Source organism: Emys orbicularis, chromosome 7 (assembly GCF_028017835.1).
Source record: "Emys orbicularis isolate rEmyOrb1 chromosome 7, rEmyOrb1.hap1, whole genome shotgun sequence".
Lineage (NCBI taxonomy): Eukaryota > Metazoa > Chordata > Testudines > Emydidae > Emys > Emys orbicularis.
The window spans coordinates 43841675-43866226 of NC_088689.1; the positions used below are offsets into that span (position 1 = coordinate 43841675).

General features: G+C 49.6%; 2 protein-coding genes across 2 annotated transcripts in view; one reads left to right on the top strand and one right to left on the bottom strand.

Annotated features, from left to right (window-relative positions):
• Nucleotides 1–5185, bottom strand: part of VSIR (V-set immunoregulatory receptor) — a 47466-nt gene extending 42281 nt beyond the window's left edge. The window contains exon 1 of the mRNA XM_065407226.1: nucleotides 4951–5185. Within this exon, the coding sequence (XP_065263298.1) occupies nucleotides 4951–5035 (85 nt within the window). The 5' untranslated portion in view covers nucleotides 5036–5185. The remainder of the gene's footprint in view (nucleotides 1–4950) is intronic.
• CDH23 (cadherin related 23) overlaps nucleotides 1–24552 on the top strand; it is a 547959-nt gene that overhangs the window by 485272 nt on the left and 38135 nt on the right. The window contains exons 38-41 of the mRNA XM_065408191.1: nucleotides 16668–16889; nucleotides 16993–17112; nucleotides 20924–21104; nucleotides 23881–24014. Of these exons, the coding sequence (XP_065264263.1) occupies nucleotides 16668–16889; nucleotides 16993–17112; nucleotides 20924–21104; nucleotides 23881–24014 (657 nt within the window). The remainder of the gene's footprint in view (nucleotides 1–16667; nucleotides 16890–16992; nucleotides 17113–20923; nucleotides 21105–23880; nucleotides 24015–24552) is intronic.

A 24552-nucleotide genomic window follows, 5' to 3' on the forward strand; every position in this document is an offset into this window, starting at 1 on the left:
TGGGGATCGATATGAAAATCCAGAGGTGGATAAAGAACTGGTTAAAGGGGAGACTGCAGCGGGTAGTACTGAAAGGGGAACTGTCGGGTTGGAGGGAGGTCACCAGTGGGGTTCCTCAAGGTTCGGTTTTGGGTCCGATTTTATTTAATCTATTCGTTACTGACCTCGGAACCGAATGTAGGAGTGGGCTGATAAAGTTTGCGGATGACACAAAGTTGGGAGGTATTGCCAATTCGGAGAAGGATCGGGATATTTTGCAGGGAGACTTGGATGACCTTGTAAATTGGAGTAACAATAATAGGATGAGATTCAATAGTGGGAAGTGTAAGGTGATGCATTTAGGGATGACTAACAAGAATTTTAGTTATAAGTTAGGGACGCATAGGTTGGAAGTGACGGAGGAGGAGAAGGACCTCGGAGTCCTGGTTGATCGCAAGATGACTATGAGTCGGCAATGTGACGTGGCTGTGAAAAAAGCTAATGCGATCTTGGGATGCGTTAGGCGAGGTATTTCTAGTAGGGACAGGGAGGTGCTGCTTCCGTTATACAAGGCGCTGGTGAGACCTCATTTGGAGTACTGTGTGCAGTTCTGGTCTCCTATGTTTAAAAAGGATGAACTCAAACTGGAACGGGTACAGAGAAGGGCCACTAGGATGATCCGAGGAATGGAAAACCTTTCCTATGAAAGGAGACTCGAGGAGCTCGGTTTGTTTAGCCTAACCAAAAGAAGGCTGAGGGGGGATATGATTGCTCTCTTTAAATATATCAAAGGGATTAATACCAAGGAGGGAGAGGAATTATTTCAGCTTAGTAGTAATGTGGATACGAGAACGAATGGATATAAACTGGCCGTGGGGAAGTTTAGGCTTGAAATTAGACGAAGGTTTCTGACCGTCAGAGGGGTAAAATTTTGGAACAGCCTTCCGAGGGAAACGGTGGGGGCAAAGGACCTCTCTGGCTTCAAGATTAGGCTTGATAAGTTTATCGAGGGAATGGTTTGATGGGATAATGTGATTTTAGTCAAATAGGCATTAACGGGCCATCGCGGGTAAAATGAGAGTCCGGCTGTAGAATCTTGCCTGTATGCTCGGGGTTCTGCTGATCGCCATATTTGGGGTCGGGAAGGAATTTTCCTCCAGGGTAGATTGGCAGAGGCCCTGGAGGTTTTTCGCCTTCCTCCGCAGCATAGGGCAGGGGTCGCAGGCTGGAAGATTCTGTTGTGGGTGAGTCAGCTTTTGTGGCCTGCATCATGCGGGAGGTCAGACTAGATGACCATATTGGTCCCTTCTGACCTTAAAGTCTATGAGTCTATGAGTCTATGAGTCTATTCGGCTGCTTCAAATCAGGAGCAATATTGGCTGAGTAGGAGTGAGGCTGGAGATTTCCGCACCATTCCTGGCTGGCTCCGGTGAATTCTTTTATCTTTGCCCAGTCAAAACGGTTTTATTTCATCTATAGAGATTCCTCTGCCTGCAGCACTAGGGTTGCCGGGCATCCAGTTTTTGACCGGAACGCCTGATCGAAAAGCGACCCTGGCTGCTCCAGTCAACACTGCTGACTGGGCCGTTTAAAGTCCAGTTGCCAGCACAGCAGGGCTAAGGCAGGCTCCCTGCCTGCCCCGGCTCTGCACAGCTCCCCGGAAGCAGCCGGCATGTCCAGACACTAGGCGCAGGGGCGATCAGGGATGCTCCGCGTGCTGCCCCCAGCGCCAGCTCCGCAGCTCCCATTGGCCAGGAACCACCGCTGATGGGAGCTGCAGGGGTGGGCCACAGGCAGCGCATACCACGCAGGGAAGCTGCCTTAGCCCTGCTATGCCACCAACCAGGAGTCACCTGAGGTAAGCGCCGCCCGGCCAGAGCCCGCACCCTGAACTCCCTGCCCCAGGTTGGAACCCCCTCCCGCACCCTAACTCCATCCCAGACCCTGCCCCCTGAACCCCCTGCCCCAGGTCGGAACCCCCTCTCGTACACAAACTCCCTCCCACACCCTGCACCCCCTCCTGCACCCCAACCCCCTGCCTCTACCCGGAGCCCCCTCCCAGACTCTAAACCCCTCGGCCCCAGCCCGGAGCCCCCTCCTGCACCACAAACCCATCATCCCCAGCCCACCCCAGAGCCTACACTCCCAGCCGGAGCCTGCACCTCCTCCCACACCTCAACCCCTTGCCCCAGCCTGGAGCCCCCTCCTGAACCCTGAACCCCTAATTTCTGGCCCTACTCTGGAGCCCGCAACCCCAGCTGGAGCCCTCACGCCCTCCCACACCACAGCCCCCTGCCCCAGCCCAGTGAAAGTGAGGGGGGGGGCGAGCAAGCGATGGAGGGAGGGGGGCTGGAGGGAGGGGGCGGGGCCTCAGGGAAGGGGCAGGACAGGAGGGGCAAAGGTGTTCAGTTTTGTGCAATTAGAAAGTTGGCAACCCTATGTAGCACCAAATGGGCACCATCAAGGGGGGAGATGACCATGAAGGCAGCAGGATTAGGGTTTAACGTTGGGGTTAAGGTTTCTGGAGGGAATCAGTGATGACTGGCTGAGTTACCTCTGATTTCACAATGCTACTGCTCATGCTCCTCTGCCCGCAGCACCTTGTTGTTAATATGAAACAACAAGGTGCTGCAGGCAGAGGAGCCTGAGCAGTAGCATTGAGATTGATAAAACAAGGTAGAGAGGAAGAGCTGTGGCTTAGACAACCTAACAATCAAATATTAGGTTTAGTGGAAGTATGCTGTATAATTAGGGCCCTTCGTTTACCAAACCTGGCATTTTATTGGTAAAAATCAGTTTAAACTGAAAACGAAGGGGCTTATGTATAATTGTTATAGGCTCAAGGCTAGAGATTGTGTTCCTGCCCTTTCTGACACCTGCCAGCTCTACTCCTGAATTCCAGTCTCCTGCATGGTCTGTGTTACACTCTCATCCACATCCCAGCACTCCACTGGTCTGACTGGCATAGTTTTGAGCTAAAAAGCATGGCAGCTCTATGGCCTGATCTTGCATTTACTGATGTGTGCCAGTATCTGATCAATTTCCAGCCAGCTGCATGAAGTTTCTGGATTTTGACATTTTTGGCTGAGCAAAGCGAAGTCTTGCACTCACCTCAATGCCACGATCGGCCGAACCTGCGGATGCGGCAGGTAAACAAACCGGCCCAGCCCGCCAGGGTGCTTACCCTGGAGGGCCGCATGCCAAAGGTTGCTGATCCCTGCTGTAGATCAAAGAACCAGCTGATGGAAGCTTTTTACACCTCCCAGCATAAATGTACCCCATCTCAGCTCTGCCCTTCTTTTCAATACAGTTTTAAAATGTTGACTCTCTGAATGACTTATCTCCCAGACAGAAAGAAAAGAAATAGGAGTGGGGGGGGGGGAGAATACACACAGAGTTCCTGGCACAGGGAGGAAAATTGGGGACCCTGGTATGGCAGGGAGAGGAGAATTGGGGGTCACACAGAGTCTCTAGCATAAGAGAAGGGGTGGCAGTGCAGAGAGCCCTTGAAATAGAGGGGCATGGGAGGAAGGCACAGAGAGTTTACAGAGGGAAATGAGAGGGATGCAAGGGGGCTCTGGTGTGTGGCATGCAGAAACAACGATGATAACAGTTATTTATCCCCCCCAAATCATAGGAGTTCTTAGCAATTATTGTCTGACTAAAAAGACCTATTTTGTGGCAGATTTCTCCTTTCACACACCACAGCCATCAGTAAATCTGCCAGTCAGTAACCAGGAAATGGGAGATGAGGTGTGTGTGGGGGAGAACATGAGGTTTTTTTCTTCTTTATATGAAACAAACATTTGTGGCTGCCCAGCATTAAGCTGATTGCCAGATTTGGAGTCAGGGTGGATTTTTCCTTAGGTCACATTGGCAGCAACAGAGCAGGGAGCGTGTGTTAGGCTCAGAGCATCATGTCCCACACAATCATTTCCCTGCAGTTTCAGGCATCATTATAGAACCCCACTTTCAGCTTGTAGCCCTTTATTTGTTAACCTGTTCTGTCTTTAATTTTCACTGAGCAACTTTTACTTGCAGACATCAGAAGCCCCAATTACAAAACTCTTCTCTGTGTTCAGCGAAGGCCGTGAGACATCACGCATGAGATAAGTGACCCTGATTCGAGGCCAGCTGAGGGCACCAAAGCAGCAGCTGAAGGCTGGCAGCTTGGCTGGTATCCAACTTATTTGGAAATACTCAAGACTATTGGAGTAGGGAAAACTTCAGAGCCCGACAGTGATCTCTCGACAGCTCAGTTTCTGAAAACTGGGAAGCACCCAGTTAATAGATCAATGCAAAGTCTACTCTGGTTGGTGTCCTGTATGCCCAGAGAAGCAGGCAGAAGTGACAGCTTCCTAATGTGTACACACAAACACATGCGCAGTAATGACAGCAAAGATGAGCATCTCTATAGACTACAAAGATGGTCTTCTTTGAACTCAAACAAACTGCCTCTATCTGCCACTCTGTTAATAATGAAAGACTCTATTCACCTAGAACCCAGGGCAAATGTGCTGTGCTTACACCTCCAAAAGAGCTGGGGTTAAGCAGCAAATAGAAAATAATCTAGCTCTTCATCTCTGCACATTCTCGATATCCCTTTATGGGACCAGCACTGTTGTTTTGTTTATCATTTGGCTTTGTTCTGACACACAAATTAGTTCAAAGTGAAGGAAAAGGGAGGACAATAATTGCAGGGAGCAGAATTTAACAAACACAACAGCTCCCCTTCTTACCCCCACATAAACAGCACTCTTTAGCCATCCCCAGAAGAGAGCCCCTTCCAGAAATCTCCCTTGAACCTTAACACAGGGAGGAAGGTGAGAAAGTAAATAACACATATCTACCTACGCTGGAATTCCTCTGACTTCTGAGCAAACAAAAAGAGGGTGGATACAGAAAGTGGATAGAAAATTAGGTTTTCCTTTCCTCTCCTTTTTGGGGAGAGGAAAACCAATCTGACTTTACCTTGGTAGAAAGCCAGGTAGAGAGCGATGAGCAGCACCCAGCCCTTCCACACGCCGTTCATTGCATGACTGTGGTAAACATCCATCTTTACTCACTGAAATTGGAGCTAGCCCTTCTCCAGGATTTTTCTGTCCTGTATCTTACACGCGCACTCGGAGCAACCCTGAGACAGAAGGAGCAAGAGAGTTGCATACACAGGAAATTTCACTGAGATAATGCATACTGTAATTTGAGAGAGGAGCTGAGAGCACCCCCAGGAGGTCAGAGGAAGAAAAGAAACTTTGTGCTGCTCAGCACAATGGTCCAATCCCTGCAGGTTTCCTGAAATCAACAGGGGACTGTGACTGGGCAGGACTGCTAAATTCAGCTTGTCTACTTCCATGGCACACAAAACACATGCACTGAGAGATTAGGTGGCCACATGCACACACACAACTGTGAAATGCAGCACTTCATTCTGTTTTCCATTTATATGTTACTGGTTTTAAAATAAGTGGATTAGGGTAGCAGGAGGCTGATTTGTTACATTTGGAGGTAGCTAGTTAGACACTTCAAAATATGCTTTTCCTCACAAGAAAGTACAACTCAGATGCACTATCCAGGTTTCAGTGAAGTTTGTACTTTTTTAAAGAACCCAATTTCTAGCTGAGTTGATTGAAGCACAAATTGTGTGAGGGGCTCATTCAGGATCAGAATCCAGAGTCCATTTTGCCTGGTAAGTGACCCTTTCCTAGCGTAATCATGTTTTTTTTTCCCTTCAGGAGATACTATTGGATCCTGTAAGGGTCCTGTGTCTCGGGGGTAGGGACGGCCCCCTTTGGCAGCTGCGGAGAATGGGTACTCATGCCGAGTTGGTCTTTCGGGCACCCGGGCTTGCAGCTGAGTCATGAGCAAGTGGTAGCTCAGGCCCCCTGGACAGGGGAGAGATGGGGACATGCAGAGCAGACAGTCAGTGGATCAGTCCTTCGGGCTTAAGGGTTGAGTATTCAAGCAGTCAATGGCTCAGGCCTATAGGCCTAGGGTTAGTGCTCATCCAGCTCCGAGTGGGGGGCCAGAGGTAGGGAGACCCAGGACCACACTGCTCCACTGAGTCCCACCCCAGGGCCCTGGAAGTGACAGGTTATCCCATCACAGGGTTGGTGCGGAAGCGTGGGGTCCCTGCCTTGTCTCCAAGCACCACAGCTGAGTCAATGCCTCGTTTCCCTGGGTTACTTCTTACTGTCATTTGGTGGCCCTGTTCCGCAGCATCAGGGACCTTGTTCCTTATCTCTGCACCAAGCAGTTCATTCTCCACTTCCTCTCTGGGTCTCTCTGTCTCCTGGGGCAGCAGCTGGCTCCGGGGAATCATCACCCGCCACAGCCGGTCATGGGCTGTGCTGGCGGTTCGGCTCCCTGAGAAGGACGTCTGGCTCCAACAGAACTGCAGGGCCCTGCTCTTATACTTCCGGCCCTGCCCCCATGCTTCCTGCAAGGGTTTAGCTGAGGCCAACAGGGTGAGTTAGCCCCCTCTGTGCGAGAGTGAGGCCATTCCACCTCATCTCACACACACACCCTTAAGTCCATCCCCGAGGAACTGAGATTCACTTTCCCCCTACCGGGAAAAGAAATCATGTTTGTGTGCCTTTACTGGCTCAGTGTTGAACTGAGAAAGCATATGGTAAGAGGATCAGATGTCACCTCATTAACCATGGTTTGGTCTCCTTTGCAGCATGCAGTGATCAGTCACTAGAGGAAAGGGGGCTCTATTGCAGGGCTTCTGCGGCCCACTTGACAGTGAGGGCCTCCTTTTCAATCACGGAGTGGTTGCACTTGTGTGGAAACAGCTTCCAACTGATGTAAATCATGGGGTGCTATTCTCCCCTTCTCAGGAGAGGACTGCTCCCAGAGACACTTCTTAGGCATTGGTTTGAAGGACGAACTCTTGAGAGAAGTCAGTGCTGAACAGCATGGGTTGTCACAGGAGGTCTTTAAGTGCCTGGAAGGCTTGAGCACGGTCTTGTGTCCAGCGAACTCGTCAGGGCTGTCCTTCAGAAGTTCTGTCAAGGGGGCTAGGATCAATGAGAAGTTGGGGACAAAGCGGCAGTAATAGCTCGCCAGCTCCAGGAACTTTTTTCGTTGCAGCAGCGGATAGGTCTGAAGGGCCTGGACTTTACCCACGAGGGGTGGTCTTGACCACGCTCCAGAATGTATCCTAGATAGGTGGTCTCCTCCCAGCCTAGTTTGCATTTGCTGGGATTCACCATGAGTCCAGCTGTGCGTAAGGCTTGAAGGATGGCCGCCACTTGTTGAGATGGTCCTCCCAGTTACTGCTATACATGACCACGTTGTCCAAGTAGATGGCGGCATAAGTGCCATGGGGCCATAAGATATGGTCCATAAACTGCTGGACGGTGGAGGGAGCCCCATGGAGCCAGAAGGGCATCCTGGTAAATTGGTATAGTCTCACTGGGGTGGCAAAGGCTGTCTTCTCCTTGGAGGCTGGATCCAGCGGAATGTGCCAGTACCCTTTTGTGAAGGTCTAGCAAGATTTGCTGAGCCAGTCAAGCAATTCATTGACTTGGGGCATCGGGTATGCATCGAACTTTGATATGGCATTCACCCTCCTAAAGTCTCTACAGAACCTGAGGGACCAGAACACTGGAGCTACGCCACTCACTCTGGGACTCCTCAATCACCCTCAGTTCTACCATTGCTCAGACCTCTTTCTCCACCATCTCTCACATTCACCACGGCAGGGGCTGAGTGTTCTCTCAGACGATCTCCCCCGGGGTTCTCAGGATCACATGCTGCACAAGAGTGGTTTGTCCTGGCCAGGCCATAAAGGTCTTGGGGAATGCTTTTAATAGACTCCTGACTTGCTTCCTTTGTTTGGGAATCAGGGTGTCACCAATTTGGGGTTCCTCAAAGTCTGTCAGGACTGGAGCCCTTGGGCCCAACTCTGGCTCAGGGCTATACTGGGCAATCAGCAACCCCTCTCAATCACATCAGGGTTTCAAATGATACATCTGTAGTTTCTTTCTCTTGTCCGGCTGCCAGATTTCGTAGTTAACAGGCCCCACTCGGAGGATAACATTGTAGGGCCCCTGCTCTCAGGGCAAGCAGTTTTGAGTTTTCAGAGAGGAGCAACAGGAGAGCCCTATCTCCAGGCTCAAAGGCCCTTTCCCCAAGCTTCCTGGTTGTAAGCCTGCTCCCGTGACTTCTGTGCATTGTGGAGATTCTTGCATGCTAAGGCCCCCACCTTCTCAAGTCAGTCCCACAGAGGATATAGTGCAGGAGACCTTGCGACAGAGACGGTGCCTGCTCCCAGTTCTCACCCGCCAGGTTCAGGATTCCCCATGGCTGCCTCCCATAAAGCAGCTCAAATGAAGAGCGCTTAGTTAACAATTGGGGAACTCCCTGGATTGCGAGTAGCAGAGTGGGGATGAGCTGGTCACTGTAGTGGAGCTCTCTTGGGGAGAATCTCCAAAGCATGCCCTTGAGGGTTCAGTTGAACGTTCAACTAAGCTGTCCATCTGAGGGTGATAAACAGACATCCAAATCATCTCAATGCCCAACAGGTTGCAGACTTGTTTAAGCAGCTTTCATGTGAAGTTCATCCCCTGGTCTGTCAAGATTTCTCAAGGAAGGCCAACTCAAGCAAAGACCTTGAGTATCTCCACAGCAATGGTCCGGGCTGTGGTATTACAGAGTGGGCTTGCTTCAGGGAAGCAGGTAGCATAATCCAGGATCATCAGAATGTACCTGAAACTGGCCATGCTCCTCTCAAGGATTCCCTCCACCTCCATGGTGAGCCTCTCAAAGGGAACCCCCACCATGGGTAGTGGGAGAAGCAGAGCCTTCGGTGCTCCCTGTGGAGTGACAAGCTGGCACTCTGGGCAGGAGCTGCAAAAGTCTTTGACTTCCTAATGGATTCCTGGCCAAAAAAAACAGGCCAAAATTTGGGCCAACTTCCTTTTGTGGCCCAAATGCCCAGCAGTGGGGACATTATGGGCGAGCCTCATGACAGTTTGCCTGTGGCATCAGGGGACTACCAGCTGGGTCTGGGCCTCTTGCATCTGCGGGTTGTGGTCCGCTTGGTATAGACAGTCCCCTTTTAGCTCAATCTAAGGGTACTGCATTGCTCATTGGGGCTCCGTGACCCTCCCGTTTATGCTGGCCAGTTGCTCATACTCCCAACTCCTCAGAACAGGGTCTTCTCACTGATCTCAGCCAAAGTCAGCGCTCGAGTTTGGTGGATGCTCCCCATGCTGGTGAACAGGGCCTGCCTTCTTGTCAGGGCTATCAAGCTTACCATCCCAGGCTCCCCCGATGTCAGTGTCTGGATTACTGGATGTCTCCCCTTTTTCCTTGAGGAGGTCCCACTTGAATGTGGGCTTCAGTTTGCCTGGCTCGAGGTTCTCAGTGCATAGAATCTTCATAAATCCTGTCCAGCCCCAGACGAGGATGACCGGGTAGGCCAGTCTCGAGGCCAGACCAACTGTCATGGTTCTGGTCTCACCATTCACTCTCATGGTGGCCCCGACACTGGGGTACAGCTTCATGTCCCCACGGACACATTTAAGGAGATGACTTCCCACTGCAGATTTGGGGTGGTGATGAGGTCTTGTCGGACGAGTCTCTGCAGCCCAAGTCCACGAGCATGGGGACCCGTATCCCGTCAATTTCCACAGGGCTCGTCAGTTTGCTGGAGGGCTGTTTCCAAGCATGAGCCTCCCTGGTCCAGACTTGCCCGAAGTCACAGTCCATCATGGGGCACTCTCGGCAGAGATGGCCGTGGCGGCTGCAGGTGAAACATCGGCCCATTTCTGACCACTTAAGCCGGTCTCTGGGACTTGTCGAGAAGGTCGGGCTTCCAGGCATCTGGGTTTCCCTCACTAGGTCAGTGGACCCTGTGGCCCTCCTTGACTCTCCAGGTGACCGCCGCCAATACCTAGGATCCTGTTGGTATGACTCTCACTCAATCTCGGCCAACAGCTTGGGAAGTTCCTTGATTTGGGGGTTGTTCCTCTTTTGGCTGGAAAGTCTGTGGGTTGGGTTCTGATAGCAAGGGCAGACTGGGCTTTCGGTGGCCACATAGTTTTCCATTAAGATGACCGCTTTGCTCAGGGTCTCCAGCTGAAGACAGAGGACCAATGCCCTTCCTTGTGGCGCTAGGATGTGATTAATTGCTCCAGGACCACCCGTTTGGTGACCTCGACCCTGGTGTACTGCTTGGGCTAGAGCCACCACCAACAGGTGTCCTTCAGCTGCTGCGTGACCATGTGCAGTCTGGCCCCCAGTGGGTATGTCTCTCCCCAGAAATGTTGCCAGAATGTATTGGATGTAATGTCAAAGGTGGCGAGGATCGTGCTTTTCAGTTGCCTGTCAAATATGGTGCTAGGAGACTGGCCCACTGTTCAGGGAGCCACTGTGCCACTGAGGCAACCCACTCAAATGTGACCAGAAAGGCCTCTGGGTCATTGTCAGGCACAGAAGAGCAGGAAGGGCTGCCGGGATCGCCCCTCCCATGGGGCCTGGTGTCACAGGGGCCGGCAGCATGGCAGCGATTTATTGCAGGCATTGCTGCTGTTGATCTCGATGCTGGGCAGGGCCGGCTCCAGCTTTTTTGCGGCCCCAAGCAGCGAAGAAAAAAAAAAGAAAAACCCGATTGAGCTGCCGCCAAAGAGGAAGAGAGGGAGTGAAGGACCCGCCGCCGAATTGCCGCCGAAGTCTGAAACGGACAGATTGAGTTGCTGCCGAAGTCTGAAGCGGAGCGATTGAGTTGCCGCCGAAGTGCCAGCAAAGAGGAAGCGAGGGACTGAAGGACCCGCCGCCGAATTGCCGCCGCAGACCCGGATGTGCCGCCCCAACAACAGACGGAGTGCTGCCCCTTTCTATTGGCCGCCCCAGGCACCTGCTTCCTTCACTGGTGCCTGGAGCCGGCCCTGATGCTGGGCCCCCAATTCCCGAATCAGCTGTTACTGTTGGTTGCCCAGCTGTTGGAGGAGCTGCTGTTGCTGCTGGAGCTGGACTGCCTGTTGCTGTCGCTAGCTCTTGGAGAGCCACTTTATCAGCTTCTCCATCTCCATCAGACTGGGAGGGGAACTGAGGGCTACATAAATAAGCAGTCAGTGGCCAAGGCCTTCTGGGAAAGGGCTAAGCAAACAGCAGTCAATGGCTCAGGCCTAAGGGTCTAGGGGTTAGTGCTCATTCAGCCCCAAGTGTGGGGCAAGGGGTGGGAGACCCAGGCCCACCCTGCTCCACCAGGTCCCAGCCCAGGGCCCTAGAGGTGATGGGTGATCCCATCACAGGGTAGACAGGGAAGCGTGGGGTCACTGCCTTCCACCCACACAGCTGAGTCATTGCCTCGTTTCCCTGGGATCCTTCCTACCATTGTCTGGTGGGACTGCTTTGCAGCCGTGGGGGCCTGGCTCCTCGTCTTTGCACCATGTCGTTCATTCTCCACTTCCTCTCTGAGTCTCTCTGTCTTCTGGGGCAGCAGCTGGTCTTCCTTCCAGGCTGGCTCAGGGGAGTCATCACCCGCCGCAGCCAGTCATGGGCTCCACTGGTGGTTCAGCTCCCTTGGAAGGACGTCTGGCTCTTTACCTGTTCTGGCTCCAATGGAGCTGCAGGGCCCTGCTCTTATACTTCCTGCACTGCCCCCTTGTAACGGCGGGACTCACCCCTGCGGCACCTCCTGCTGGTCGTCCAGGGAATTAGCGTTTCCAGCCTCCGGAGCACCCTCTGCAGGCCAGTGTCCCGCTTGCCGCTGGGCCCAAGTCCCTCCTGGACCCCGGTGCCCCTTTCAGGCCGGAGTGCTGCCCCTTGGCCGTATGCTCACAGATCTGGGTCTCCCACCCTCTATCCCCACCTCGCCTCAGTCTATGGCCACTGCCAGTCATCACCTAGCCCCCGTTCCCTAGGGCAGACTGCAGTGTAAGTGCCACTCATCACTGGCAAGGGGGGTTTGGACCTGCTGCCTCTGCCTACCCTTGGGCTGCCCCTCTGTAACCCCAGTACCTTCTCGGCCTTTAGCAAGGCCTGCAGCCTGGGGGTTTTCCAGGCTGGCGCTCCCCAGCTCCTCTGGCCTTCTCCAGCCCTGCTCCAGTCTAGGTACCCTGCTCAGCAGCCAGGTCCATCCCTCTCAAAAGGCTAGAGAGAAAGTGTCTCTGTGCTCCTGGCCCATTGCCCTCTTATATGGGCCAGCTGGGCCCTGATTGGGGCATGGCCGCATCTGTGGCTGGTTCCCAATCAGCCGAGGCTTGCTGCTTTTCCTACCAGCAGCCCTTTCGCAGCCTCAGCCCTCTCCCAGGGCTGATTTCAAGCCCTTCAGGGCAGGAGCGGGTGATCACCCTGCTACACCCCTGCACTTCCTGTGAGGAGGAAGAGGTAAGTTTAGCTGAGCCCAACAGGGTGAGTTAGCCTGCTTTGCGCTGGAATGAGGCCATTCCACCTCAGTACAGATCCCAACAGAACCAACCTTCAGAGGATGAGAGAAAATAGTTTGCCTTCTTTGGAAAGAGCATCTCAGAACACATGAAGAAAGGATGATAGAAGGCAGAAAAAGGAAAGAGTAATTTGAAATGTGGGTCAGGAGAGCTGGACTATGAAAGTCAATGGAGGTGCTGGCAGGAGACATTGGGCAAAGACTCTATGAGTGCGGCATTGCAATACTGATGTTGTCTCATTGCACTGTAATGCATCATATGGCACTATTCCAAAGGCAGGCCCATAGTGGCCATTGTGGGTGATGTTATAATGCAGGTGTCACCCTGCTCAGTTTAGGAGATATGACTGGGCTGTGTGACATGGTGAACTGGTGAGTGGTAAAGGAGAGACCCTCCCCCATGCCAGGCAAGCTTCTAAATGCATTTGGAATGAAACTGTGCCAAGATGCTAGTGGGGAGGCATATAATGAATCCTGTCCCTTGTGTTTTGCCTGGAGAGAAATCTTGTACCCTACTGAGAATGGGCCTAACTCGTGCATAGTTTCAGATGGCAAGCAGGAATGGGAAAATATACGCAACAGCAAATGAACCTTGACTAATCAACCTCCCCTTCCTCCTCCTCCAACCTCACTACTTGTAACAGTAGTGTCAAGAACACATGTCCCACTATGTGTAGTATTTGCATTTAAAAATCTCTCAGTTGTCCAGCCACATACAGTATCCCCCCTTCGCTGTAAATCACTTAAGTTTTGATTGTATATACTGTAGATGTTGTGAGGTTCAGGGGGGCTCAATTTCTTTTCTCCCACTTCCCACTCCAAGTGTTCTGTAATGTTTCTCTTTAGCTGTCTGAAAACAGTAGCTGCACAATCACTGCATGCCAGTGCGCAGCACTTTATAACCCAATTCTCCCCTCAAAGAACTACTTCTATATCACATCCCCCAGTGCTAGAAAAGTACTCATAACAGGAAGCACCATCCTCCCAGCTCCGCCTGGGATCCAGATCTGCTGGCTTGGTTGGTATGTTTGGAATTTTGTTTGTTTGTTTTTTCTTTAGACTGTTCATGAGGTGCCCTTGTGAAGAGCCTTACGCAGGCAGAGCAAATCTCTGCTTCAAAGGACAGAGCATCCTAAATCCTTATCTTTTATTAGAATTTTTGTATTCCACATCTTGACTTATCCATCAGATAAAAGCTATATTATTACAGGCTGTGGCTTCAGTTCCCACGTCATCCTACAAGGTGGAGATTGGGGCAACTGCCTTCTTTGCACATCATTGCATACGCAAGTCACATTTTCACTTCTTTTTTTTTTTTAAACCTAATGTCCTCTTTCTGTTTAAGTATTTGGAGTAAGATAAAGTGATCTCTCTGAGGGGCCCTGCTGTTTTCCCCCTGACCCAGTTACCATTCCATTTTTGTAGAGTAAAAAGGGCCTTCACCTTGTTCCCAGTCTGAGCGAAAGTTTTGCACTCACTGCTTTTGCTTCACGGTGTGTCAAGAAAACATTTGATTTTGATCCACTTAAGTTTGCAACTTCCCCATCTGTTGTCTGAGTTTCATTTTGAATTGCAGGTTCAAACAAGCTCAAAATCTCAAAGTAAAATATAGCCAAAATTGATGAATTCCACTTGTTTCATCTCAAAATTGTGACTAAACTAATCAGCTGGAGTTACCTAGAAACTGGGCCCAAGGATCAAACAAGGTTAGCGAAGCTAATTGGCCAAGCAAAGTGGAGCTTAACACTTAGTTCCTTGGCATTTCTCCCTTTGTCTGTCTGTCTGTCTGTAATGCAGTAACTTTAGAAGACCAGGAATGAGTCAACTCTAAAATGCCAGGGAATGCTCTAGGCATCAGTGGGAAGAATCCCTTTGATTTTGGTGACAAGTCAGAAAACCGGAAGAGCAGAAAAGTCTGTTTTCCACACAGTGTCATTTGTGGCTCCAGGCAGAGGAACACTATGGCATCAGAGCTACTTGTCTCTCACTCCTTCCAGTTGCTTTGCATACTTCGATCCCATTTGGTTGAAATGAGTCAGCAAATCACAGTGCAGGTCAGGACTGAGGTGCTTTGAGAGAGTTGGGGATATGTAGCGGGTCAGGATTGGAATAGCAGGGGCTGCTTCTGATCAGAAGCAATATTGGCTGGAGATTTGCACTGTGACTTCCTCCACACAATGGCTGTCTCAGGCAATATCATTTACCTATTCCTGGTCAAAACGGGTTAGGTTAATCTAAACAGTGCCTATCTGGCTACAGCACCGAATGGGCACTGTCAAGAGGAGAGGTGACCAGGGCAGGCATTAGGGTTGGGGGTTAAGGTTAGTGTTTGTGTAGCATTAGGGTCACTGGAGGAAGAAAGTAATGACTGGCTGAGGCCTTGTCTACACTACAGGGGAAAGTCAATCTAAGCTACGCAATTTGAGTTACGTGAATAGCGTAACTCAAATCGATATAGCTTAGATCTATTTACCGCGGGGTCCACACTACGCGACATCGACGGGAGATGCTCTCTGGTCGACTCCCCTTACTCTTCTCGGTCAGGTGGAGTACAGGAGTCGAAGGGAGAGCGATTAGCGGTCAATTTAGCGGGTCTTCACTAGACCTGCTAAATGGACCGCCAATGCATCGATCGCCGCAGCATTAATCCTCCGGTAAGTGTAGACAAGCCCTTAGTCACAGAGCTCCTCTGCCTGCAGCACCAGACAGGCACTGTCAAGGGGAAGTTGTTTATGAACCTGATGAAAGAACAAAGAGAAGAGGAGGAGTGGTTGAGATATCTTAACAATAAAATGTAGGTTTAGTGGCAGTGTCCTGTAAAACTGCAACAGGTTATTGGGTAGAGACTGTGTTCCTGCCCCTCCCGCTGCCTGCCAGCTCAGTGTGCATAACCAATGAAGTGTACGACCCTGTAGAGAAACTCTCCAACTCGCCCCGTATTTTGAGTCTGTAATGGAAAGAGGAAACCACCTGACTATTGTGTGGTTTGAGGTTTTGTTGCAACATTTTTACAGAGCTGTTGTGAAAACTATTCCCTGAGGGACAAGAGGCTTCTGATTAGGGAGAGATTTAGCACAAAGTCGAGTGTTTTTTGCAACTAAAATCTGGTCAGAGGGACCCACAACTGTCCTGTTTTAATTTACCCTAACTCTTTCCTGTGTCACATGCACAGCTGCTAATGTCACTGCGCCCACCCTATCATCGACCTGTGCCAGGGTGAGATTGGCACATTCCGCTTTCATGCCTTTCTTACAGAGTGAAATTTCCTGTGGCAGGTGACAAGACAGAGTAAAAATGTTTCTCTTGCTCAGAGACTGGGCCGGTGAGGACAGGAGCATTCCATTGAGACATAGGGGGAAAGTCAGCCACCCTGCCAAGTGTCCCACCTGAGAAATGTTCTTGTCTATCACCAGCCACTGGGATAAGAGAAACTCATCTCTGTGTGACTTACGGTGCATTTGCCATTTGTCAAATGTTTCTCCTGTTAAAAGAGGAAAGGGCATAATTAAGAAGACTTTGATGGATTTACAGTTCTTATCCTGACAGTCCTTGTGCACTTCAGTTATCATCTACCATTGAGATATGACTGGAAGAACTTACAGTGATTCGCTGACCACAAAGACTGTGCAATAAAAATTTCCAGACACTTGGGCACTGTTATTAAAAGTTGGAAGAGTCCTAAGAACACTCTGCTTAAACAGTGGACGAGTGTGGCTTAGCGGTTAGATCATGTGACTGGAAATCCATCATCCTATTTCCAGCTCTTCCCCTGATTCACTCTGGCAGTGCCAACATTAGACTTCTTTTTTCTATCTATTGTTGCTGCCATCACTGGTAACAACAATAGAAGCTCTGGTACAGAACAGTGCCTCCTTTTTAACCACAGTGTCCTGTAGGCCTGTTCTGAGCAGGGTTAGACAGCAACGAGTCTCCAGTACAACTCCCAGTGTTGCTACCAACAATAGTAAAACAGTTGAAGAAACAAAACTAGGCAAGGTCTGTGCGACAACAGGCACTTAGCCTCTGTGGGCCTCAGTTTACTGATTTGTTAAATGCTTATCTATTGTTTGTAAGGTGGTTTGAGATCCTCAGATGAAAAGTGCGACAGATATGAAAAGCATCGTTTTTTGTTGGCAATAATTCACATGTACTATTATTATCTCTAGAAGAATTCTCCATCCTGCGATCATTGCACCACCAACCCCACTCTAGCCAGATCATTGATTTGCAGCCAGGACTTGTACATTTCTTTTAGCACATGACGCTAACTGCGTTAGTTCTTTGCCCACAGGCCACTACCACAGTGTGTGTCACTATCCTGGATGAGAATGATAATGCTCCAGTGTTCCAGCAACAGCAGTATGAAGTCACACTGGATGAGGGCCCGGCCACCCTCAACGCCACCCTCATTACCATCAAGGCACTGGATCGTGATGAAGGGCCCAACGGCACAGTTGCATACGCCATCGCAGAGGGAAATATCGTGGGCACCTTTCACATAAACAGCACCACAGTTAGTAAAACTTCATCTCTTCATGCTGTTACCCTATTTCTCCCGTTTGTTTGGTTAGTTTCCCTCACACTAGACAACCCACCACTCTTGTGCGTCTTTTCAGGGGCAGATCTGCACTGTGAAGGAGCTGGATTATGAGATCAGCCATGGACGCTACACCCTGGTTGTCACTGCCACAGACCAGTGTCCAATCCCATCACGCCGTCTCACAACCACTACAACGGTATGTAGCTGCTATGGGAGCACTGTTCCACAATTACTCTAGACCATTAGAGAGAGGGGTGTTGTGGGAAGCTGGAGGGGTGGGGCTTGCAACATTCTGTGCAGTAGTGCCCCTTTGAGAAGTTTCATATCCCCCTTCTATGGAACGCAAATAGTTCTACACATCTGGGGTGATTAGGTCATTTTGTCTAGTAGTCCTTGCTCAACAATGTGTGGCAGCTGCACGCTATTATCCACAATGTTGTTGCAAAATATGCAAGTGAACAGGAAGGGGGCGAGTTCATTGTGATGATCCCCCCCCACCCCCAAAGGGAGCAGCAGATTCACACTGAATAAATGTGCTGAGACATGAGCCATTTCTGACCCGTCATCAGAGCACCCCACATTTTCTAATATTATCCCCCACCCGTATTACTTTGTAGCCCCTGGTTATATCCATCAAAATTCCCCCTGACTTTTCAACTAACAGCTTCATTCTCCATCACTTCCTGATCTAAGCTGTTGTGCAGGATTGTTGTGTCCTGTTAAACAGCTGCTGTGTTTCCTTGATGAAAGGAAGTGTGTTTTTACATGTCTGATTAACCTGATCATTTGTGTGTTATTGTGTTTAGGAAAAAAACTGTTTCCTTTGATCCTTTTTAAATTTCTTTTCTTTGGGTGTCCCCTTTTTCTTGTATTGGGGGAGGAGAAATAACAGAGCCTGGCTGAGCTTTTCTACATCATCTGTTACTTTACGTACCTCTATCAAGTCACCTTTTTATTCATCTCCTTTCTAAACCTACCATTCCCATTCCTTCTAATCTCACCATGTGAAAGTCTGTGCAGGCCTCCAATTGCTTGTTGCCTTTCTCTGGATCATTTCCATTTGTGCTATATCCTTATTGACCAGAATTGGACTTGGTTGTCAAGGTGAGCGTATAAAGGGGCAACTTATGGTGAGACTGTTTCTTTACTGGAATTGAATAGATCAGTGGTTCTCAAACTTATTTGTTTGTGCCCCCCTTCTTTGTGTCTGTAGTCGTTTACACTCCGCCCCCACAAGTACATATGCTGCCACCCAGCTCTGAAAGCAGCGCTGCACCAGCAGCAACACAGAAGTAAGGGTGGTGATGTGAAAATTGATATTCGTCAATATCGCTTTTCACAGCCGACTTAGTGCCCCATTACCACCCTTACTTCTACACTGCTGCTGCCACCCGAGGGCTGACAGCTGGAGCCCCGCCACCTCCAGGTGAAGGGTGTTGGGAGGGGAGCGGAAAGCCCAAGCTTGGGTGGTGGGGCCAAGGCCGGCTCCAGTGTTTTTGCTGCCCCAAACGGCGAGGAAAGAAAAAAAAAAAGCCACGATCAGCGGCACTTCAGCAGCAGCTTTACCGCCGCTGCTTTATTCTTTGGCGGCAATTCGGCGGCTGGTCCTTCCCTCCGGGAGGGACTGAGGGACCTGCCACCGAATTGCCGCCGAAGAGCCGGACGTGCCGCCCCTTTCCGTTGGCCGCCCCAAGCACCTGCTTGGTGCGCTGGTCCCTGGAGCCGGCCCTGGGTGGGGCTCCAGCTGTCCCCTTGATCCCCGCCTCCCAGATATGCACAGCCCTTCTGCACGATCCCCAGTCACCTGGGGCTGACAGCCAGAGTTCTTTTTAAAAAAAAATTGTTTTTTAAAGCACAGAGCTCATGCCTCCCTTTACACATTCCCACTCCTCCCTTGGGAGACCTGCCCCATAGTTTGAGAACCACTGGAATAGTCCATCCAACTTTCTTTTGCAACTTAAAACAAAGAAGTCAAATGGCAACATCTCTCTGTGTCCAGAATGATATCACATCTCCCCCGACCTTCAACCAAATTCTTAAACTGGCCTCATCGCTGTTTTTACCATGTGCAATTGGAATAGCTGTTTGTTTATATTTCAATATGTAGTTAAATTATAAGCTGTTTGGGGCAGAGGCCATCTTTTTGCTTTGTCTTTGTACAGTGCCTAGCACAGTCCTGATCCATGACTATGGCTCCTAAGTGCTACCACAATAGAAGTAATAAATCACAATAATAAATAATAACAATGGGAAAACCCAGCCATCCAGTCCCAGACTTTCATTTCCCTAATACTGTTTTAACGTGCTAGAACATTGTTAGGCTTTGTATCTAACAAGGGCTGAGTATCTACTGTGAACAACTTCGTATAAATATTCACCTCCAGTTTGCAAATCTCTTGTCTTCAGCTGTGTTCCCTCGCCCGTAGTGTTCATTTTCTGTGAATATTCTGGTGAATAATTTACTGGCAAGAAGGTTTGTGCAAACAGTGAATTTTAAGTGTATTCTTTGCCAAATATTTGTAGAAAGTGAATCTCAAATTTGTTACCTTGAACTTTCGCATGAGAAACCTGATTGTAAGAAGAAGGGCAGGCTTGTGGTGAAGGCACTGGGCAGAGACTAGGGAAATCTGGGCTCAACTACCAGCCCTGCCTACAGGCTCCCTGTGTGATCATAGATAAGCCACTTAATCTCTCTGTGCGTTGGCCATCTGTGTTTAAAAAAAAAAAAAATTCAAACAGGGCTAATAATACTTCCTTTCTGCAATCCTTTGCAAGTCTTGTCTGTAAGCTCTTCATGGCAGAAACTCCCTCTTGCTATACCACTTAGCACAATGGGGGCTGATCTTGGCTGAGGCCCACAGACACTGCTGTAATATTAGTAAATAAGAATAATAAAAATAACTCATCTAGTCAGGAAAAAGAAAAACATAGCACCAAGAGATTCACATAGTGAGATACGCTTCAGCAAAGTAGCCATGTCTTTCAGTTTGTTTTGGATAAGCACCCAAACTCCAGAGGTTTTAACGTTTGCACAATGCTAGAAACAACTCTTGAGTGTATGATACATAAAGGAGAAGTAAAGCAACGGACTACTAAAAAGACAGCAACATGCAAACTCATATGGGGACCTGGTCTTCCACATCAAGCTGATGATTGCTGTGGTCAGAGGAGTTTTTGAGATTGTTACTGTCTGTCTGTAAGGCCTAGGATTCCACATTGCCCATCCATTTTTCAACATAACTCAGGTAGTCAGTTTGTCCAGCTTTGTATCTGTATGTGCTGCAGAAAACGTGTAAATCATCTGATTTTTGCTTTAATTTGCTCCAACATTTAGAATGGAGTGGTGGTGTCTGTTTTTAAAGTACCAGAATAACATGTCAGTGGTCAGAAGGAGCTGGTGCTGTTCTGCAGAGCCAATCAGACAGCAGGGCAGTGATTTACTTGGACTTTGCTAAACAGCAAAAGCTTCAGGGACATCACAAATCTGTGGGCTCCGCAGATTCTTTGCCTGCCCATACAAACTTTGTTTTCCTCATATTATATTTAATTTGGCTAAGAACACAGCCATAATATGACCAGCATGCTCAGGGTCAAACCAGCATGTTAATTTTAAACTTAGTGACTCTACTGAACTTTGGAGAATTCAGTAAACCAGAAAGAGGAAGATAATTTGCTGTCTCCTTGGTCAGTATGTTCTGAAAACAGCAAATCCGGAAGCATTTTGCTTATGCTTCAGACTGAATACGACCTAGACACCCTGGAATGTTTTAAACAAACATACAGAGACCTTTAATAAAGTGAGATGACAAAGGAGGTGCCACCATTTTAGTCTAAGAAAACAATCTGAGAAAGAATGTTCCCTGACTCCTCTGTCATGGTGCCTGCTTCACACCCTCTAACCAGGATATTAGATACCACAGGCTTGGACTGAGGAAAAAAGGTGGGCTCTGCTTCCACTGTTCTCCATGGTTTCTCCGTTACTGTATACATTCTTGTCTTAACTGCAGGTGTTGGTGAACCTGAATGATATCAATGACAACCAGCCTACTTTTCCAAGAGCCTATGAGGGACCCTTTGACATCACAGAAGGTCAGCCTGGCCCAAGGGTGTGGACTTTCCTGGCCCATGATGGGGACTCCGGGCCTAGTGGACAAGTGGAGTACAGCATCATAGGAGGGGACCCTCTTGGTGAGTTGGGATGGAGAGGAGAAGCAGAAGCTAATATCTAGGATTCCTTTGGATTGCTCCCACACCCATCAAACACACATGCCTGTGCACTACCTCTTGCCCACATATGCACAAACAGGTAAGTATAGGTTGAGGAGGAAGGATGGTCTTGTGGGTAAGGGGCAGGACTGGTACTCAGAAACTGTCTGGATTCTATTCCTGGCTCTGCTTCAGACTTCCTTAGGCAGGTCACTTCAAGTGTCCTTGCCTCAGTATATAAATGAATAACATTTCTCTACTTCCCAGGGGTGTTGTGAGGGGGACATTATTATTGTGTGTGAAGTGCTCAGCTACTGCAGTCTTAAGTGCTGTAGAAATGCCTGTAAGTAAATGAAATGCATATACACACTTCTTGGTGCACACGCCCATGTGCGTATATCCCTGTGTCCACTCACACAGCTCCCTGTGTATACACAGCTATTTGCTAACAAACACCTCTCTGCACATACACTCTCTCTTGTCCACTGAACGTGCACCTATATGCTCGGATACAGGTCCAACTCCATGTATAAGACCAATAGAAAGTCCAGCTGTACAATCTGATCATTGAATAAAGGGGGTCAGGCTGAAAGTCCAGATCACAGCTTTGTGTGGACAGGTGCAGGCAGAGGGAGGGTGTAAAGAAGAATGTCTTTTCCTAGAGATCCAGACCAGACCAAGTGGAATAGGCAAAAGCATCCATGATTTCTTTCCCCTCCTTGTTCAGATGACCCCATTGCCCTGGAAAGAGAGAGCCCCACACTAGCAATTTTATTCAAAATATACTTTTTTTTTTCAAACACAAACCTTTCAGAGACCTGGGGAGAGAGTGGAAAAGGCTGCAGTGGTTTAGGAAAGCTCAGGAAGCATTTCAAAAACTATGTCCTCAACTTGTTTCTCTGAGAAATTGGAGTTTCTACATCAGGAAATCCTGTTACAAGAAGCATCCCCTCTGTGAGGAACCATTTCAACCTGTTATTGCCTATTCATCGGGGACTCGGGCTTGGGTTTAATCCAGGGAACAAAAAGAAGGGCACCAGCTAGGGAGGGGCTTTGGGGAAATCCCAGAGGAGCATGGAAGCTGTTTTAAAAGAAAAAAAAAGACCACACTTTGAACTACACACACACAGCAGGATCTATTCACCACATCAGTACAACATGCAGTTCTAGTCATCTGAGAGTCGCTGTGCTGCTGGGGCTCATGCAGGAGTTCTGGCTGTGCCTTGCAGAGCAACAATCTGAGATCCCCAACGCTCAGTCTCTAGCAGGGCCACCCAGAGGATTCAGGGGGCCTGGGGTCTTCGGCAGCAGGGGGCCCCCACCGCTGAATTGCCGCCGAAGACCCGGCACTTCGGCGGCGGGTCCGGGGCAGAAGGACCCCCCGCCATGGGTCTTCAGGGCACTTCGGCGGCGGGTCCCAGAGCGGAAGGACCCCCCACCGCCGAATTGCCGCCGAAGACCCGGAGCGGAAGAAGCTCCGGGGGCCCGGGCCCCACGAGAGTTTTCCGGGGGCCCCGGAGCGAGTGAAGGACCCCGCTCCAGGGGCCCCGAAAAATTCTCGTGGGGCCCCCTGTGGGGCCCGGGGCCTGGGGCAAATTGCCTCCCCCCCCCCCCCGTCTGGGCGGCCCTGGTCTCTAGCACCAGCATCATATACCCCCACATCTAAGGAGGAAAGAAACATTTCACTTTGGGCTCATTTGTCATTCAGCCCCTAGGGTGTTAAAGAAGGACAGGAGAGTTTCTGATTTGTCATTATAGGGACTGAATTTCAAAAATCTTATGGAAAATGAGTCTGTTAGCCCTGGCTCCAGCCAGGCCTGTTGCATGCTGCCTTTGTGCAGGCTTCCCACAGATATACACAGTTCTGCCAATACACCTCAAACCAGAACTACAGGACCCCTGGAATCCCAGTTCTGGGCCGTTGCTCAGAACAGACTCCTAATCAAGGCAGACTGTGTGTGCAGCGATATGTACTAACAAACATCCGGGAATAGATTTACACCACCATTTTCATGGTTACTTAAGTCAGGTTTCTGGAAGGAAGGACAGCCCAAGTGCCAGCTGGCCCACATTTCAGAGTCTCCTAAATAACCTGGGTACAGTACGTTTGCCCTGAGAGGTGATGATTGTGCCACTCCAAATCTCTTTGGAAATGTCCTATACATAAGAACACAATAACTAAGCCATTGTCACAGAAATGGCTTTGATTCATGAAAGATTCAGCAGACTGGTATTTACACCTCTTGCTCACCCCAGTATATTCACAAGTCCTGGATGGGGGTACCTAGCACATCCGAGTGCCCAGCCACTCCCACGATCAGGTTCACTGTTTGGGGAGAGTCACAGCAGTAACCACTGCCCAAGGTGACCATTTGGGGAAAGAGTATGGTGTCTGCTGGCTGCCTGCAGAGCTCAGTGTGGATAGGAGGTTGCTGGGAAGTGACCCTCTCCCCTTTATTAACACTTTAGTTGGCTAAAATAAAATAAGACAAGGGAGGCAATATTTTCTTTAATTCCACAGACCCAACTTGACTTTACGTGTCTGGTTGAAACCCTTTCATGGCCAGAGCCTAAATTCACTGGTGACAATCAAGGGAGCTACATGCCCCAGAGCCCTACCCACTCCCACTTGAGAAGCCAATGCAAAGTCTTGCCTTTTTATCCTGATGTGAGTGCCTCATTTCTCACTGCTTGGTGCTAGCAAACCTCCTTTGGAAAATATCCTGACCCCCTTTTTCTCCCCCTCTCTCTCTTATAGGAGAATTTGTAATCTCTCCGGTGGAGGGGGAGCTGCGAGTTCGGAAGGACGCCGAGCTAGATCGAGAGAACATTGCATTCTATAATCTCACCATTGCTGCCAAGGATAGGGGGATACCTCCTCTCAGCTCCACGGTGAGTCCTGTTGGCAGGTCATGAGGCTGGGATCATAGTGGGGCCTCCCTGACGTGTCTCACTCCCAGCATGCTTTGTACACCAAATGGGAAAAGTGAGGGGACAGAGAACAAAAAGGAATCCCTGATCCTCTCTCCTCTCCCTCCTTCCTCCGCTCACCTTTTCCATTCTTTTCCTGTCAAGTGACAACCACCACCCCTTTCTTTTCCTCCACTAGGCCTCAAATTGGAGCTTGAAGAAGTTCTTCCTACTCGAACCTATGTCACCTAAAAAAGTGCTGGCGTATACTGAAATTGGGCACAGGAAGCCCACTAGTTAGTGAACTAGAGGTTGTTGAGGCTTGTGATTTGGGGCATGCCAATAGCTTCATAATTATGGCATCAGTCTGGTCATTGCATTGCAGGAGACCCCTCCTCCCACATCATAGGAGACATGTCCTGTCCCAAGCGGGGCTCAGGAGGCCACATTTATAGAGCTGGGATCACCACTTGATTACTCTATTCCTATTTAGGTTTAGCCTTTGGTGCTCTGCTGTTTC